The sequence below is a fragment of the Tenrec ecaudatus genome, chromosome 10 (assembly GCF_050624435.1).
Source record: "Tenrec ecaudatus isolate mTenEca1 chromosome 10, mTenEca1.hap1, whole genome shotgun sequence".
In the NCBI taxonomy this organism is placed as follows: domain Eukaryota; kingdom Metazoa; phylum Chordata; class Mammalia; order Afrosoricida; family Tenrecidae; genus Tenrec; species Tenrec ecaudatus.
Window position 1 is genome coordinate 34,656,020 of NC_134539.1, and position 17,348 is coordinate 34,673,367.

General features: G+C 53.3%; 2 protein-coding genes and 1 pseudogene across 8 annotated transcripts in view; 1 reads left to right on the forward strand and 2 right to left on the reverse strand.

Annotated features, from left to right (window-relative positions):
- The first annotated feature begins 655 nt into the window (after positions 1–655).
- GRHPR (glyoxylate and hydroxypyruvate reductase) lies at positions 656–11,501 on the forward strand. Its single transcript, XM_075560173.1, has 9 exons — positions 656–814; positions 2,604–2,734; positions 3,617–3,689; positions 4,374–4,490; positions 5,295–5,383; positions 6,340–6,444; positions 7,075–7,210; positions 9,375–9,505; positions 11,164–11,501. The coding sequence occupies exons 1-9, from the start codon at positions 732–734 to the stop codon at positions 11,283–11,285; spliced, it is 987 nt and encodes a 328-aa protein (XP_075416288.1). The 5' UTR covers positions 656–731; the 3' UTR covers positions 11,286–11,501.
- Positions 7,494–9,013, reverse strand: LOC142460177 (N-alpha-acetyltransferase 10 pseudogene; annotated as a pseudogene).
- The window catches only part of ZBTB5 (zinc finger and BTB domain containing 5), a 32,092-nt gene continuing 23,341 nt past the window's right edge, over positions 8,598–17,348 (reverse strand). For all 7 annotated transcript variants that reach the window (XM_075560171.1, XM_075560168.1, XM_075560167.1 and 4 more), the window contains exon 2: positions 8,598–16,697. In XM_075560171.1, the coding sequence (XP_075416286.1) occupies positions 14,666–16,693 (2,028 nt within the window). In that variant the 5' untranslated portion in view covers positions 16,694–16,697 and the 3' untranslated portion in view covers positions 8,598–14,665. The remainder of the gene's footprint in view (positions 16,698–17,348) is intronic.

A 17,348-nucleotide genomic window follows, 5' to 3' on the forward strand; every position in this document is an offset into this window, starting at 1 on the left:
TGAGTCTGGCTTTAACTTCTGCCCCTTTGTGTAACCAACTTTTGGACTTAGGACACTTGGGCGTGTTGACATTTGTCAAGTGCCCAGGTGGTGTAAGCATGAGACAGGAACTATTATTGTCCCCATTTTACAGATAAGGAAACTGAGGCAGATTGAAGTTGAATTCCTCGTTAATGGCAGGAAACTGAGGCAGAATGAAGCTGAATTCCTCGTTTATTAACGTTAATCCCTCGTTAATGGCTGGGATTGAAGGTCGAGCTGCCTGGTCCCGAGCCAGAACACCTGACCCCTTCTTCAAGGCCCCTCTGTGTTGCCAACAACGACCTCCCTCCCGCTGAGGCTGGAGAAGCAAGTGAGGCAGCCCGCAGGCGGCAGGGCCGGGCTTCGGACCCTGTGCTTGGCCTTGGTGCTAACTCCACCTTCCTCCCAGGCAGCCTGCGCTTTCCAGCAACGCCGGGTCCGTGACAAGCATGGGCGTCCTGTGAGGAATCGCACAAAGTACGACAGAGGCCCTTCCGAGATGCCGACAGCCCCCAGGCCCCCAGCACTGACTGCGCAGCCACCAACACCTACCAGCCTGCTCACCCGGACATCTGTGCCGGGCGCACGCGCCAGCCCCGCCCCCGCACACCGAGGCCACGCCTCCCAGGAGGCTCCGCCCAGGCCCGACTCCACTTCCCGGGCCGCTTGATCCGGCCGGGCCTGCTCGGTGTCCAGGGGCTGCAGGTTGCATGAGGCCTGCGAGACTCATGAAGGTGTTCGTCACCCGCAGGATTCCCCCGGAGGGCTGGGCCGCGCTCTCCGAGGCGGCAGAGTAAGAAGGGCCGGCCGCTCCTCGCGGGGCGCACGGGCTTGGGCGGGACGCAAGAAGAGGCGGGGAGCCCCCAGCGCACCTGCCGCGGGCCACCCCGGCGCATTCAGCCCCCCAGGCCCCAGTCACTCGGGGTGCCTCCGTGACTCCCAGGCGCGCCTCCGGGGGCGCGTGGAGCTGCGCTGGGAGGAGCTGGGGGCGACCTTCCGAGGCCCCAGGCATTCTGCGGAGGGGAGGCGGGCCTGCCCCAGGGCCAGAGCCAAGCCTGACTGGAGCTCTTGGGAGATAATTTTTTGTGCGACGGGCCCCAGCTCTCTCCAGGCCCGGTGCAGGGGCGCTGGGAGCGGGCACTGGACTCCTCCTTGGTCACTGTCACGGGGACAGGGAAGAGCGCCAGGACGCATGGGACAGGCTTTGACTCAGTCACTCACCGAGGTCACCCTCCTGACGACAGGCAGGTGCGGTCAGAGGTTGTGGCAGCCACTGAGTGTCCTCTTTGGGCAGTTGGCAGGACCCTGGGATGATCGTTGGAAACTGAACTTGTCTGTGTGCCAGCCTCGCCGGGCGCTTCATCTAACAAACTAACATGACCCTTGCGATCCTGTGAATTCGGTCTTAAGATTCCCGATCCCCAAAAGAGAAAACAGAGGCCGGGAAAGTGCGCATAGTCACACAGCCTCGCTCGGGTTTGCGCTCCATCTGCTCTGACTGCAGTCGGTCGGCTTCACTCTGCCAGATCGAGACGCTGCTGAGTCTGGCAGGGAAAGCGAGGTGGGAGCCAGCCTCGGAAACAACTTTCGGGGCAGGGGGTGATTTGTTTTTCATTTCAGTCCATTAATTACTAAGGAGGCGGGGAGAAGGAAAGCAGCGACAACCACGGCGGCAGTAGCCCCCACTCTGCGCCAGGCTCTGTCGAAACCAACCCAAACTCCCTGCTGCCCAGTCCACCCCGACTCATGGTGGACGCATGCGACAGAGCCTTGCAATGGTTTTTTGTTTTGAGGCTTTTCATCGTGATGGGAGCAAAAGGCCTCTCCTTTCCCCCACCGAGCAGCGGGTTGGTTTGAACCGCCGACGTGCATAGCCACCCAACCAGAGCTCACAGTGACAAGCAGGATGCTCCCAGTGGCTGCCATTGGTGTCGGACGGAATTCAATGGCAAGGCCTGAGAGGCCCTGGAAATGTACTGTGCTTTAGCCCACGTGCTCTGTAATTTGCATAAGATGCATAACTCGAGCATGGTCGGCTTCTTCTTTCCACCATACATGTGTGCACACAATTTGCATTGCGTTCTATGGGTGCGCGGGGTGTGTGTGCGGTATATGAGTAGGTGAATTCTCTGGTGGTGCTGCCAGGGATGCGGCCCTGAACCTCCATGTTGACTTGTCGTGGTCAGCTTGTCCAAGTGTGAGAGTTTCCGAGCGGGACAGGAGGAGATGCAGCGGTCAGGGGCATTGCCCTACAAAGTTCCCCCATCGGCATGGCTCATAAGAATAGAAACATACTTTCTCACAGATCTTAAGTTTGGGCTTTAGACAAGGCCGTGCTCTCTCCAGGGAATCAAGAAGAGCCTTGGTCTGCCAGTAGATCACAGTGTGATTTGGCTTACACCTTTTGTTAAGCTGACTTTTAGGGGGACACAGTCAGTCCATTCGTTACATCATCCAGACTCCTCTCTTCCCTCCGTGGTCTCCCCAACAACTGACCACCTGAGAGGGAGGCAGGGGTGACTGTGGGGTTTCTGGGTGAGGGGGAGGAGGTGGGGACTGAGTGACCTTTCCTGTACCTTAAGCTGTGAAGTGGAGCAGTGGGACTCGGACGAGCCCATCCCCCGCAAGGAGCTCGAGCGAGGTGTGGCTGGTGCCCACGGCCTGCTGTGCCTTCTCTCCGATCGCGTGGACAAGAAGCTCCTGGACTTGGCAGGTGTGTGCACCAGGCAGGCATCTTGTCCTGTAGGCTCCAGGAGCAGGCCAACAGGGACCTAGGGAGCAGTGTTTGCCGCCCCACCTGGCACACACTGTGCCCCTCTGCGCTGCCCAGGGGGCTTCCTGGAGGGAGGCAGCTGGTGAGGGAGAGAGCACCCAAGGCCCGCAGTCCTTGAGTTAGGACTGGCTCCCGCACCCCAGCCTTGGCCTGGGAGCTGCCTGCCTGCCTGGTGAAGAGGGTGCTGCTGCCCACTTTCATGGTGCTCTCTCAGGTGCCTGGGGGGGATCCTCACAGGGCGCACAGTCGAGTCCATTTGGCTCCCAAACTTAGTTGGCCTATTGCTCCTTTTTCGGGAAAAAAAATTAGCGCTCCCCTGGCATTTTAAACTTTTGTACCCTACCCCATGATCCAGGGTAACCTGTAGGTGCCTGCGTTTGCAGCTCCCTGGTTCGCTGCAGTGCTCCTAGGGGTGGCACTGCCCTCTTTGGGAACCACTGGTCTAGTGAGGAAGAACAGGGGCCTGGTGTCAGTCTCAGGGGCCACATGGCATCCTTAATGCCGCTGAGTCCGTGTCGGAACCTGGTGAATGGGTTGCTCTGATTTTTTTTTACATAGTTCTATTGTGATGTCATTAACAATCACACAACTCACTAGAGTTCAGTCATATTAAGAAAGGTGTGCATGCATCGCCACCAACAACTTTGGAACCTTTCATTCCCTCGTGAACCCATTGATTGCTGTTGCCAAATCTTAAATGAACAGGGACACCAGCCTTGACCCTGAGTCTAAGAAAATGATAAGCAGCCAGGTGCCCCTGCGGTTGGGGCAGGCCTGTGATCCACTCAGAAGGACCCAAAGGCTGCTTTGTGTGCACCCCAGGAGCCGATCTCAAAGTCGTCAGCACGCTGTCCGTGGGCGTGGACCATTTGGCTCTCGATGAACTCAAGAAGCGGTAAATGCGGCCTGGGATTTTTTTTGGGGGTGGGGCCAGCGGGCAGGGGAGGGCGCGGCCGGAGAGGTGCGAGAGGAGCTGAGGCTGGCGCTGTTTCCACACTGTACCGCTCTGCCATTCGGCGCGCCTGTCAGGTGGCCGGTGATAAAATGCGCCCACGAGGACACAGCTCAGCAGGAAGTCCAGAGGTCAGAATGAGCGCATAACCCCTGCCCCGTGTGTTACCCTGCCCAGGCCAGTATCTTTCTGCAGCCCCTCAGTGCAAAAGGCAAGTCTTCGTGTTTCCCTGTGAGCTCATGGAGTTGATCCCAACTCACAGCTGCCAACAGGCCAGACTAGAACTGTGCAATGGGCTTCCCGAGGCTGTCATCTTTATGGGGACAGAGTGCCACGGCTCGCCCACAGAACCGCTGACCTGTTGGTTGTCAACTTCATCTGTTTCCCTAGATGAAGGTATTCAAGGTTAAGTAGTTACTTGCCCTTGAACCCTGATCTGTGTATCTTCCCCAGTGGGGGAGATAATTGCCATCGGAACAAGGGTGAACATCCATGAGTGCTCATTTCTAGCGCTGAGCTTTCTGGCAGGCTTAGCAAAAAGGGAACCAAGTGTCAGGTGGAGAGGCCCCAGCAGTAGGAATTGGTGAGGACGCTTGTGGCAGATGTTACTACATGTTTGCCTCGTAGTGGGATCCGAGTGGGCTACACCCCCGATGTCCTGACGGATGCCACCGCCGAGCTCGCCGTCTCCCTGCTGCTCTCCGCCTGCCGCAGATTGCCAGAAGCCATCGAAGAAGTGAAGAAGTGAGTGAACGCCTGATGGGAGAGTGGGCTCAGCTCCTGGCTGGTTCTTGTACAACTGAGTCCCGGGGTGCCGGAGAACAGACTCAGGCAGAAGACTAGGCACTGGCAGAGCTGAAAGGGATCATGAGAGGAGAGGAGCAGAGCAGGGGGATAAAGTCAGTGCTATTGGGAGGTGTGGACCAGGCAGGCTTCCCGGAAGCAGCAGCAGGCGGCAATCCCGTTGAGTGCTGAGAGGTACCAACCTGCCACCCCTCACCCCTGATGCCAAAATCCCCATCGCATCACTCTTTTGGGAGCCAACCCTGTCTGGAACCCCATGAGGCTGTCTCCGGTCGTCATTCCGTGGGGATGGCCGAAAGCGTAGCTGCAGAAGTTCTGATGTGAAGAAGGCCCCAGACGCTCCAATGGTGTGAAGTAGAAGACAGCGTGTGTACCGCACGGCCTTTCCAAAGGCTGAAGAAGTCTGAGATCTGGCCCTTGGGGTTCAGATAATAGGGTTCAGGCCTGTCTAGTAAGAGTTGGGGAAGTCCCTCCTGGGCAGCAAGCAGCTGGGGTGAAGGCTGGGCATCATCAGATAGGGTGGTGGGCTTCAGGGTGGGGCGGTGCAGTAACAACATGGGGCAGGCCAGGGGTGGCTCAAGAGACGCTTCCGTCACCCCAGCAGATAGACCTTGGGGATCTACAACCTGCCTTAGTCCACTGGTTCTGCAGTACCTCGCCCTGCACTGCTGGACCCGAGTCTGCAGTTGGCTTTTGTACTGGCCAGAGGCCGGGGCCACTCACTTACCACCTCACTCTCCACAGCGGCGGCTGGACCTCCTGGAAGCCCCTGTGGCTGTGTGGCCATGGCCTCACCCAGAGCACTGTGGGTGTCATCGGGCTGGGCCGCATAGGTGAGTTCTCATGGTCTGATTCACATCCCTGGCACCACGTGTTTAGATGCTAAAACTCCTCCCTCCTTGGTGATGCATGTAGTTGGAAAATCTCTGATGAGAAGATTCTCATTAAACACTGCACCCCCCTGCCCCCAAACAAACAAACAGCATTGCCTGAAGAAACTAAGTGGGTGATGATGAGCCAGGATGCAGGACGGTCACAGCCACAAGAACAAAGGAAAGCAAGTGTTGGGCACCTGTCGGAGTGCTTGCTGAGGACAGTCCACATTCCCACGGGCCTGGGTCCACGGAGCCCCAAGTCCTTGACCCATGGGCCTAGCGGGCAGTTTGCTATGGTTCTGTGGACAGTGTGGAGTGGCCCGTCTAGGGCAGTCTCAGTGAAGGGCTTGCTCCCTCAGCTCTCTGGCCCCCTGCCTGGATGCACGGTGGGAGTGTGGGGTGGAGGGCAGCCTGTCTGACCAGCAGCCCTGCCCTTTGCAGAGAGTTGCTTGCACCAGCAGCTTTGGGGGAAGTTCTAAAGCTGAAAAGACAACTTAAATCTTAAATTTGGGGGCAAGCTGGCCATGAGGCAGTGCCTCGAAGTCAAACGTGATGTGTACCTGCTGTACCAGAAGCAGAGTACAGACGAGGAGAGAACTGCTTTGCTAACTCTTCTGGAATGCCAGGTCCAGTTCTGAGAGGAGGGTAATAAATGGCCCTCAAGGTGGCAGGACCACGTGGGGACAGCACAAGCCAGTCACAGCCACAGAGGAGCTATGACCCTGCCTCCAGGTCTCTGAAGGGTGCTACGGGGCCCTGAGGGCAGCCCCCAACTCCGTCCATAGGAAACAGGAGCAGCTGATGTCAGGACTGTACTGATCTGACCCCAAGGGGCATCCTGCCTCTGGAGCTGCCCCTGCTCTCTGTGGGTGGGTGGGGACCAAGCTGTGAACTCACTCACTCCTTGTGTGCAGGTCAGGCGATTGCTCGCCGTCTGAAACCATTCGGTGTCCAGAGATTTCTATACACTGGACGGCAGCCCCGGCCTCGGGAAGCAGAGGAATTCCAAGCTGAGTTTGGTAGGTAAAACCTTGATGCCCACAGGAAACCCCGCTGGGCCCTGTCTCGGGGTTTTCCCATCCTCTTTAACAGCACCACTTGCAGGCTGTGTCCAGGGCCCCCCGTGATACTAACTAATCTCCCTGCTGGACACACAGGCCCCCTCAGGGAGGGCAGGGATGGAAAACGTGGTCACATGGGGAATTTTCTCTGTGCAGGAGCGATGGTGATGGGGTATAAGGCAGAACCAGGGACTTGAACTCAGTTTTCAAATAAAGTGGAAGTATCCCAAGCTTTGTGTGAATGAGAAAAAGCCCTTCTGTCCAGGCGGATACAGTCTCCCAGCAGAAGACAGCTCAGTGAGCTTTAGCTTCTTCTCACCCCCTTGGCACACCTGGCCCTACAGGCAGGGAATAAGTTCCTGCCCCTCTCTGGCCTCAGTTTCCCCATTAGTTAGGCCAAGGGACTGGTGGACTGAGCTGGTACAGCAGGCTCCATGAATGGCTGTAGTTATCAGAGTTGCCCAGAGACCTGTAGGAACCATCCCAGCAGTTTCCATGATGCAGGGGGGAGGAGAGGGCCTGGTCTCCCCCCACCTCACTGCCCCTGATCTGGGCATCAGTGTCTGATGGAACCCTGCCCTCCCCCAGTGTCTGTCCCCGAGCTGGCCGCCACGTCTGATTTCATCGTGGTCGCCTGCTCCCTAACACCTGCAACCAAGGAGCTTTGCAACAAAGACTTCTTCCAGAAGATGAAGAAAACGGCAGTGTTTGTCAACATCAGCAGGTACCCGAGGCTGCCCCACATCCCCCGGGAGACCTGCTCTTCATGCAGTGCCGCATTACTAGCTAGTGCACTTTCTTTTCAACCTGATCTCATGGTCATGAACTCCACTTTTTTGCCTAGCCATGTCTTCGCTTCACTCTCATTTTTGTTCCTCCTAGGGCAGGGGTGAACTGTATTGGGTGATCTAGTAGGTAGGGTGAGGTGGGGTTTGGTCAGGCTTAGGAGGTGGAGGCGGAGACCTCTGAGCTGATCTTCACATCCATGCTCTCTGGTCATGCTGAGCTCACCGAGATCCTTGCTCCCGGGAGGCCTCGCATGCACTCGGCATTGAGTTGCTCTTGTCAACGGGCCCCAGCTCCACGGGCCTGCTCTTCTTCTGCTCCAGCTGCCGCCTCAGTTCCTCCCGCCATCAGGGTGAGGTCCCACTTCCTGGCACACACATCTTCCCCATCTGTGTTGGACCCGGGCTCCACTTCCCTGATCTGGAAGTTGAGGTGCAGGGCGGCTCGGTTACACTTCCTGTCGTGCAGAGCCATTTAGCGTGGATGTTCTCAATCCTAGCTTGGGAGGCCTGGTCCATCAGCTTCTGCGCCAGGCCAAGGTGAGCGGCTTCGCAGCCAGCGACATCATGTGTCCATGGGGCACGTCCTTTGGGTCCCCCTCCATTCTGGCCAGCACGTGGCCAACAATCTCCCCGTTCTCGTCCCCCATCTTGTCAGAGAGCTGGGGCTGGAGAGGCGGCGGTGGAAGCAGCACTTCACCTGGTAGTTCTCCGGGAGGCATGTGCAGCGTGTTCATCAGGTCCTCGGGCCTCGCATTGCAGGGACCCAGGGGGTCGTGAGAGGGTAGTCGATGGCCACCACGCTTTGATGAGCCACCAGTGCGGCCGGGTGGGCCACCCTCATTTCTTAAGGGCAGTTCTGCCAGAGAGAGTTCTCGGTTGGCAGTGGTTCCCTTTCAGCACTTTAAATATGTCACACTCCCACTGTGTGCTGGCCTCCGTGGTGCCTGTGGAAATTGTGGTACGATTTGCTTCTCTCTTGTTGCTTTCAAGATGCTTTTGATACAGGTTTACAGAGTGAAGAGTGTCATGTGTCTTGGTGTCACTCTTTGGGTTATCTTGCTTAGACTCTTTTTTTAAAAATCATTTTATTGGGGGCTCATACAACTCTTATCACAATCCATACATACATCAATTGTGTAAAGCACATTTGTACATTCGTTACCCTCATCATTCTCAAAATATTTGTTTTCCACGTAAGTCCCTGGCATCAGCTCATTTTTCCCCCTCCCTTCCCGGTCCACCCTCTCTCATGAGCCCTTGATAATTTATAAATTATTTTGTTACATCTTACACTGTCTGGTGTCTCCCTTCACATCTTTTAAAAAAAAAAAACATTTTATTAGGGACTCATACAACTCTTACCACAATCCATACATACATCAATTGTGTAAAGCACATCTGTACCTTCTTTGCCCTCATCATTTTCAAAGCATTTGCTCTCCACTTAAGCCCTTTGCATCAGGTTCCTCCATTCATATCTTGCTTAGATTCTGTTGAGCGTCTTGGACGCTCATAAAATGTAGGGAGTTTTGGCCACTCTCTCTCCTCCTCTGAGATTCCCACAGTACAAATGTCCCACAAGTCCCCTATGACTCAGTTCACATTTCTCCATTTATTTTTAATGTTGTTCCTCAGATTCCATCATTTCAATTGTTGATTCTTTCATCTCAGCTCTAATCTGCCGTCAAGCCCCTCCAGTGAGTTTTCCATTTCAGTTCCGTACTTGTCAGTTTTAGCATGTTAGGTTTCCTTTTAAATGTCTTCTGTATTCTTTTGTCCTTGTCTTTCGCTTATTTTCCATCTTTTCAGGTAGATCTTCAAGACTTACTATTGTTGCTTTAAAGACTTTGTCTCTTAAGTCTATTATCTGGACCTCCGTGGAGGCTATTCTTTTGAATGGGCTATCTTTTGTTTCTTTGTGAGTTTTTCGTTGTTGCAAAGGCTGAATCTGAGGTGAAGCACACACACACATACAAATGCATCCTAGAGAAATGGGTGAGCACTGGACATGGGGAAGTGTGTGCATTACACGGATATTCTGCCCTCAGCAGCCTGGGGGAAGGTCGCTGAGGGCACTCACACCACCACTGTCATCCCCAGGGGCGATGTGGTCAACCAGGATGACCTGTACCAGGCCTTGGCCAGTGGTCAGATTGCAGCTGCTGGCCTTGATGTAACCACCCCAGAACCACTGCCTACAAACCACCCTCTCCTGACCCTGAAGAACTGTGGTAAGAACTGGCCTTTTAGAAGGAAAGTCCTCATTCCCACTCTAGGACCACAGCATTTCAAGCTGCTGACGGTGAAAGCTGTAGAGTATGGAGGGCCGCACCCAGAACCAGACACGCTTGGTGTCCTTGGGATGCTGGCGAGTGACATAGGAGATAGGCCTCCCCCTAAAGAAAGTTGTATGTGGGGGTGAGTGAATTCATTTCTTTTTTAAAAAGCGGTTGATTGTCTATCTGCCAGCTAGTTGTGGGTAAAATCAGTTACTGTGAATTACTACTAACAAGTTTTAACTGTGAGAAATCCCAAGTGGAATTGTGAAACCAAAACTGATAACTTGGGTGTTATGAAGCCCTTTCTTGTCTCCAAACTCAACCTCTGGTATCAGGCTGTGTGGTGCTGGGGCTGGGCCACCGGCCCTGCTGTGAGGGGCACCGGAGGCCCACCAGACTTGCTCCTTCCTGCCAGGTGTCTTGATAATGGAACCTCGCGGTAGTAATTCCTGCCTGTAGTGCCTGGTAAATCCAGTTTGCAGGGGCCCCTGGCAGGTGCAAGCAATGGTCGGTGCACTCACCACGGGGGTCTCAGTGTCAGCTTCCAAGGGCCGCTTCCTTCACTTGTCTCAAACCAAAAAGCCCAGCTCACTGCCAAGTCAACTCTGACTCCTGTGGACCGCTCACTCAGCCCATTCCCAGCACTGTAACTGCGAGAATTGTCCAGAACACCTCACGCACCTGCTCCCCTTCCTGCAAGTGCTACTTTGGCTAGCACAGTGGGTCCCAAACGTCTGCGCGTGCCAGGCCCCTGGAGGCTGGGACCCAGTCCAAGTTTCAGCCTCAATAGGTCTTAGAAGGGGCCGGAGACTGTTCGTTTCTAGCCTGTTCTTGGATGCTGCTGCTTTTTCAGGGCCACTGCCTTTGTATTTGTAACCTCTTCAGTGACCTAGCTAATAGCTTTGTACCCAGCCCACGACTCTTCTTCCTCTCTCTCTCCAGACTAAGTCAGCCGTAAGGGCACTAATAAGGACACCAGGCTGACTGCCTGTTTATATTCTGAACTAGATGCTCACAGAAGGCCCTGCTCGGACCTCCCCCATGAATGCCTGCACTGTGGGCCTTGAAAACCCCACAGCTTGCAAGAACATTGGCTGTGGTGTCAGGGCTGCTGCCCACAGCTGAGCGCTGTTTTCCCTCCCTCCTTAGAGATCAGCTCAGTGCCTCCTCTCCTTTCAGAAACCAGTGGCCTCACTGTTCTGTGCTCCCCAGCATGTCAGCTCGGGCTTGCTCCTGCACATCAGGGACACCCTGGCCCTGTGCAGCCTCGCTTTCAGGCTGAGTGTGTGGAGAATGTGATAAACCCAGCTCCATCGCTACCCAGTTCCACCGTCTACTAACTGAAGGGCCTGCGAGGAGTTAGGCTCCAAGACCCCATCTGGCCATGACACTCTTGTACTTATGATACATCTTTCTCATCACACTTGTGTCTGGTTTCAGCAGCCTGGAGTCCCTCAACTTGGTCGCTCTAACCCTCAGCCCCAGTGACAGCGGGGCCAGGTGGCAAATCCCGACATGTGAAGTAGGTTTTGTTCTTCTCCCAGGCGAAGCCAGGCCGTGAGAAAGCTGAAGGCTACTGCACCTCATCTTACCCCTTTTCTTCTTTCCAGTGATCCTGCCCCACATTGGCAGTGCCACCCACAGAACCCGCAACACTATGTCCTTGTTGGCAGCTAACAACTTGCTGGCTGGCCTGAGAGGGGAGCCGATGCCCAGCGAGCTCAAGCTCTAACCAGCCAGCCAGGAATCTCGGAAGACTGCGGTGCACGGTATCCTGTCAGATGTCCCAGGCTCAATCTGGACCACAGGACGGGGCCATCTGCTCTGTCCGGATCCTGTCGTGGGAAGACGGTGCTAATGGTCACACAGGCCACTTTCATGCTTGGAAAACAGCGGCAAAAGGTGTCAACTCATTAAATAATTCTGGAACTGAGACACTAATGAAGAATGTTATCCGCTCACTTTTTTTCTTCCAGGGCATCAAGCAACTGCCTTGTCCCCTAGCAGGTTAACTGTTAGAACCTAGCCAAACCCATTTATCCCTGTTCCTCTCGGCTCAAATCCCTTCATCTCCTGACAATGGGCCCCGACACTTGCATCACTAGACCAGCAGACAAAACCAGCAGCCACAGAGCAGAGGAGAGTTAAGGTCACAATACTGTCGTCTTTGTTAAAAATCATCGGACCCTTAGTTTTTAGCAGGTTTCTTGGTTTTTATTGTAAAGTTTGTTTCCGCATACTTACTAGCTCCTCCTCCTCCCTCACTCGCTGGAGGGATAGTCTCTGGCTAATCACCACCACCACCACCCTCCCTCCAGGCCAGCTTACATGCCCACACTGCCAAAGCCATGCTCCACGCCCAAGGCTCTTGGTCCCAGCCCTCCCCGACACCTACCACACCGCAAACGGAGAGACAAACCGAGAGGCCCACTCAGAAGGAAATTGGGTGCACTGGGAACAAAATCACTGTGTGTGCACAGGCCAAGAGAAGAGAGAGCAGGGGAAAAACCTGAGAAGAATGACTAATCATTGTTACCAATTCACAGACTCAGAGTAGATCCTAGTAGCTTTGTTTAAAAAAAAAAGTATCACTGGTCAAAAAGCACGGCTAGCAGAGTTGGAAATGTTTATTTCCCTTTTAGGTTTTAATCTCAATAGCCTAAGTACACACACACACACACACACACACACACAAGACACATATTTAGTAGTAAGAAGCATGATTGTGACAAATTTTTTATTTCAAAATCTCAAACTTGGAGCAACTTATTAGCACCACTGGCAGGATGCCCTGATAGGACTTGATCACCAGAAAGGCTTCTACAGGATTATGTCAGGCTTTGATTAAGGCTAACCAATCAAAATTCAGGTAGAAAGCAGGGGTCAGAGGCGCCCTGGGACTGGCTGTCCAGTGAAACCTTTGAACGATGTTTTACGTGCTGCAGCACGTAGTAGGACACAGGACTGTACGCTTGCTTCTCACACGTAGAAACAAAAGGTTAAGAGGTAGATGAGACTCCAGGTTCCATCCAGCAGTAGAGAGAGAGGCAGGGCTCCGGTAGCTCTGAGGGACCCCAAACAAAGTCCACAAGTCGCTAGCTGAGGTGAGAGACCGGCTCTGGGTCCTCCTGCCAATGGAAGGGAAGAACAGCTCTTCCAGATGCCCTCTCTTGCTCTTCATGCTGACCCCCCCGCCAAAGTTAAGTACCTCAAAAAACACTGGTCCCCCCATTTTAGATGTAGTCCCCTCACATTGACTCAGAACTGAGCATTGCTGGCAACCCCATATCTTCCAAAGGTCTCGCCCATGTGTGCTTCCAAGGAGAGGGACCACAGAGGCTTGCCTCCCTGGGAGCCAGTTCTTAGGGGAAACTAAGCCCCACTATAAGCATTCCCGGTTTATCTAGACACGTGGAAATGAGTACAAGGAGAAAGCACAGACCCATTGTGTCTCAGGTTAACATACACGCTTAGCTTTCTAAACGTAAGACTTGAAGGGCTTCTCTGAATTATGCACAATGGTTTGGTATCTCTACGCTTAGCTTTCTAAACGTAAGACTTGAAGGGCTTCTTTGAATTATGCACAATGGTTTGGTATCTCTAAAAAGGCTATATATATTTTAAAATGAACACGTACTTACATGAGTCAAACTATGACTTCATGAGTTCTACTGCTATGCATTAGAACCTATGCTGTTCCTCTGTTAGTGCATAAGCCAGGTTCAGGCCCAAACAAGCCTCCAACAGCCCTGATGGCTGTTACCAGGGGACAAGATGTGGTTGGGGAAAGGCCGCCACAGGGCACCCCAAGGACCTGGGCAGTGACCCAGTGCTGCCTTTGACAGTCTCATGCTAGTGTGAGCCTTCTAGGCCGCGAGGCTGGGAATGTGTGTTTGTGAACACTGCAACCTTTAGATTTCAGACCATTCAGCCATTCAGAAGTGGATGAGGAAAGCAACAAGTACGAATGCATAGGACCTACATTGAACTTTAAAATCAGTTATGTTAGTAATAAAGCCCAGGGCAAGGGAAGCTGACATTATGTTTGGGTTAGTATATAATTAAAGCAAGCTTGGCTGTGAAGACGCCACTTGGGGCCTGGGAGTGTGTGCAGAGCAGCAGCAGCAGCGAATAGGCTGGCCCTTAGCTGACATGTGGCAGACAGGACAGGTCTGCCCTGGCATCTGGCAAATGTGCCATGAAAGGTCCCGCAAAACGTGACTCGGGGCATCAGAACAAAGACAAACACTAGCTTTTTGTGTGTTTTTTTTTGACTCAACATCTGTAATACATGTTGGTTAAATACTGCTACAACGGCACCCACAGAAACAGTATCTTCTTACTCCTACAAGTTCACAATGTGTTTCCAATTGCCTTTTTAAATCCAGAGAACTTGTTAAAACAACTATTTAACAATAATGTACTCAAAAGTATATACACCTTTTAGTCCAAGAGAATGCTCACCCTGGACACAGTGTCAGCACCATGGAAGTGCAGTGTTTGACTGCAAATCGGACAAAAATAAAAAATACAGTACTTTCTGGGGCCTACACTAGCACAGGATACACTGTAAAGCAGTGTAGCAGGCAGGCGTCTCCTCAAAGGCTTTCCTTTTAGACCAGAGCGCAGGTGCCACTGGCTACATAACAATGTGTTTTGTGTCACTGTCATTGCTTTCTAGTCCAGTCCCACCCTACAGACAGAACTGCTTCAGAGGGTTTCCAAAGCTATAATCTTTATGGAAGCACAATGCCACATCTTTTGCCCATGTCAGAGGGTATAGGAAATTTAATTAAATGCTTCACAGAGTTCTATAAAAATTGCTAAAAAAAATTTTTTTGCACTTCAATTTTTCCATCTGCCACCTTGAAGAACATCAATTACAAATTATTTTACTCCACTTGGCTTCAGGGATGACATCCTTGTACCAAGTCGTGAACTTCGGCGATGCAGAAATGTAGCAGCACAAGTACTGCATCGATTAGTCTCTACCGTCCAAATGTCCAAGAGCTGCTGCAGCCTGAAGCTCAAACCCCATGGCCTTACCCACCGACCAACAGAGCCGTACTGTTCCATCCTGCCATTCACCTCAGCACCACCTCCGGGGCAGGGTTAGAGCAAAGTGCTGGGCAGATTGCTGCTCTGCCAGCGCAGGCAGGTTGTCTTCGAATGCTTATACAGGTGGCTCGACTGGCTAAACCTCTTGCCACACTTTAAGCAGGCATAGGGTTTTTCACCTGTGTGAACACGAATGTGCTTCTTACAATCTGTCAAGGTCAGGAAAGTCTTGCAGCAGATTTTGCAGGCATACTTGCGTGCGCCCTCTACAACCAAAACATTGTGCTCCGATAAGGCCTTCTTGCACTTGGACAGGACATCAGCAGAGGCCCTGGTCAACTGCGGAGGACCAGGCTGGGGAGGATGACCATTTTCAAATGAGGATGAGGCCCCATTCATCATTAGCTGGGAGCTGGCGGGGTTTTCAGGGATCTGTGAGCTCCGGACGGAGGTTACAACAGGCATTTTGGGGGCAATGCGGCGGTAATATGGGAAGTTACTGGCTCCTCCTCTTGGGGATCCCATCATTACCCTGGAGAAGGAAGAGTGGAGGCCCAAGCCGGATCTGGAAAAATCCATCCCAAATTGTTCTCCTCCTTGGTAGCCTGAAGTCTGCACACAGGGCAGGCCCATTACTTCTGGCACAGGCCTAACAAAATGGGAGTCTGTGGGCTCACTAAATGGGTTCTCCACATGAGAACCAGGTGCCGAGGAAGGCCCACCTGCCGGCCCGGCCTCAGGACTCAACAGGTAAGAGGCCTCACCCTCCAGCCTGCAGTCACTGGTGGTGTTGGGGATGTTGTCCTCACTGTTCTGGCTTGTGCTGAAGTTCCCCCCTCTGGTCTTGTTCAGAAAATTTGAAATGCTGAAAGCAGACTTATGCTCTAGGTTATTTGTGACTTCCAGTATGTGAATGTCTCCTACCCTGTCAGTGCTAGACTGGGGATCTGAGAAACTCCGGTCGCTGCTTTCCGGGCTGAGGTCTATCTTCTCAGCACTGACCACCACTCCTTCCACTTCCACGGACTCGCTGCCTTCAGCCTGGGAGGTCACATCGCTCACTTCGTCCTGAGGCTCGGGAGAGCTCAGGGGCTCCGATTTCACCACCACCCTCATGTGCTCCTCACCAAGGCCAACCTCGGAATTTTCACACTGGAACCCATTCTTCTCGGTTGTGGCTTCCTGCTCAAAAGTCGTCTCCACCTGGGTGGCACGTGAGGCCATGGACAGCTGGGCCATGTTGCCAGTACTATTGTCGGACTGGCTGGGCACCTGGGCATCTTCCTGAGCACCGAAAGACTGGTCAAACATGATGGTGTTGTCTTCCTGGCTGTCTGTCAGGCCATCAGCCTTTGGGTTATCTACCATTTTCAGGGAATCGGGTGAAAAGAACTCCTCCCGAGAATGAACCCCTGGAGGTCCGTTCTCCGGGGCAACATCTGAAATGGCCGACTCGTCCATGGCGGGTCGCAGGCGCTGTCTGGCTCGCTCCTCTGCAGACTGCTTGCGCTTGTGAAGGCGTCGCATGGGGAAGGGTCGCTGGTCCAGGTTACTGCGCAGAGATGAGCTCATGGGTGCCGGCTGCTCCTCGCCACCCTGGTTGGAGCTGAGAGCCGAGCTCACGATGCTCAGTCCCAGCTGCTGCAGCATAAAAGAACGCTGCATGCGGGCACTCTGCTCTTGAACACGCTCGCTGGGGGGAGACATGGGCAGCGTCCTTGTCGTCAGGTAATGTTTACAGGCCTTAACGACAGAGTTCAGATGCAGGTGAGAGGCTGCCAATAAGACATCCATGACGTTGCTCTCCCCCAGCATGAGGGTGGAGGTATACATCATGTCAATCAGTGCGGCAAAGGCCTCTGCCGTGACGACCTCACTATCCAGCTGGATCATGTTCATGGTCTGATCGCCCTCGGCCACCGAGAACAGGGCACGGAAATGCGTGCTGCATGCTGCCAGCACGGAGCGGTGAGCTTTAAAATGCCTGTTCCCTACCACAATGACGCAGTCACAGAGCTGGCCGTGAAGTCTCTGGTAGTTCAGTTGCTGGAAGATCTGTTCAAAGTGTCCTGGAAAATCCATGATCCTAAGGGGAGGAAATGAAAAGAAGTGTTAAGAGCACAAAGGGCGTCATGAAGAAGGGTCACGGAAGACCAAGGGTTGACCTTCCAGAGCTCCTGCTAGTGGATGGTGGGCACACAGACCAAGGGGCCCCCACATAAGGAGCACATGACAATTCTACTACCAACCCAGGGGCAGACACATGCCCCCGTGTGGGGGTGGCTACAGCCTCATCACATGCTCCCTCTTACATTTGGACCAATGTGTGGGTGACTGCCTATCAGGGGCTTGATGTTCCCTAAGGTCAAGGAAAAAAATGCCAAGATAATCAAAATAAAATATTTCAGGATCTTAAATCAATGGAAACAGCAGCTAATATTTAATAGGGGGTTGGAGAGACAAGTAGGACCCCCGAGACTTTGACCCTCAATCACACTTCAGGGCCAGGAACTGAACTCACCCTGTGATAAAGATCAACTACTGGCGATCAGAGGTGTGGGGACAAAGTCCAGATCACTAGTGGAGGAGGAAGAGGAGGAAGGGACAACAGGAAATAGAGAAGTCAGAGGAGGGGATAGTATACTGCAATGGATGAGCTGAAACGTGTCTGAGTTGTTGAATGCAAAGCTAATGATCTGCTCGGTAGACCTCTACCAATTCACAATAAATAGTTTAC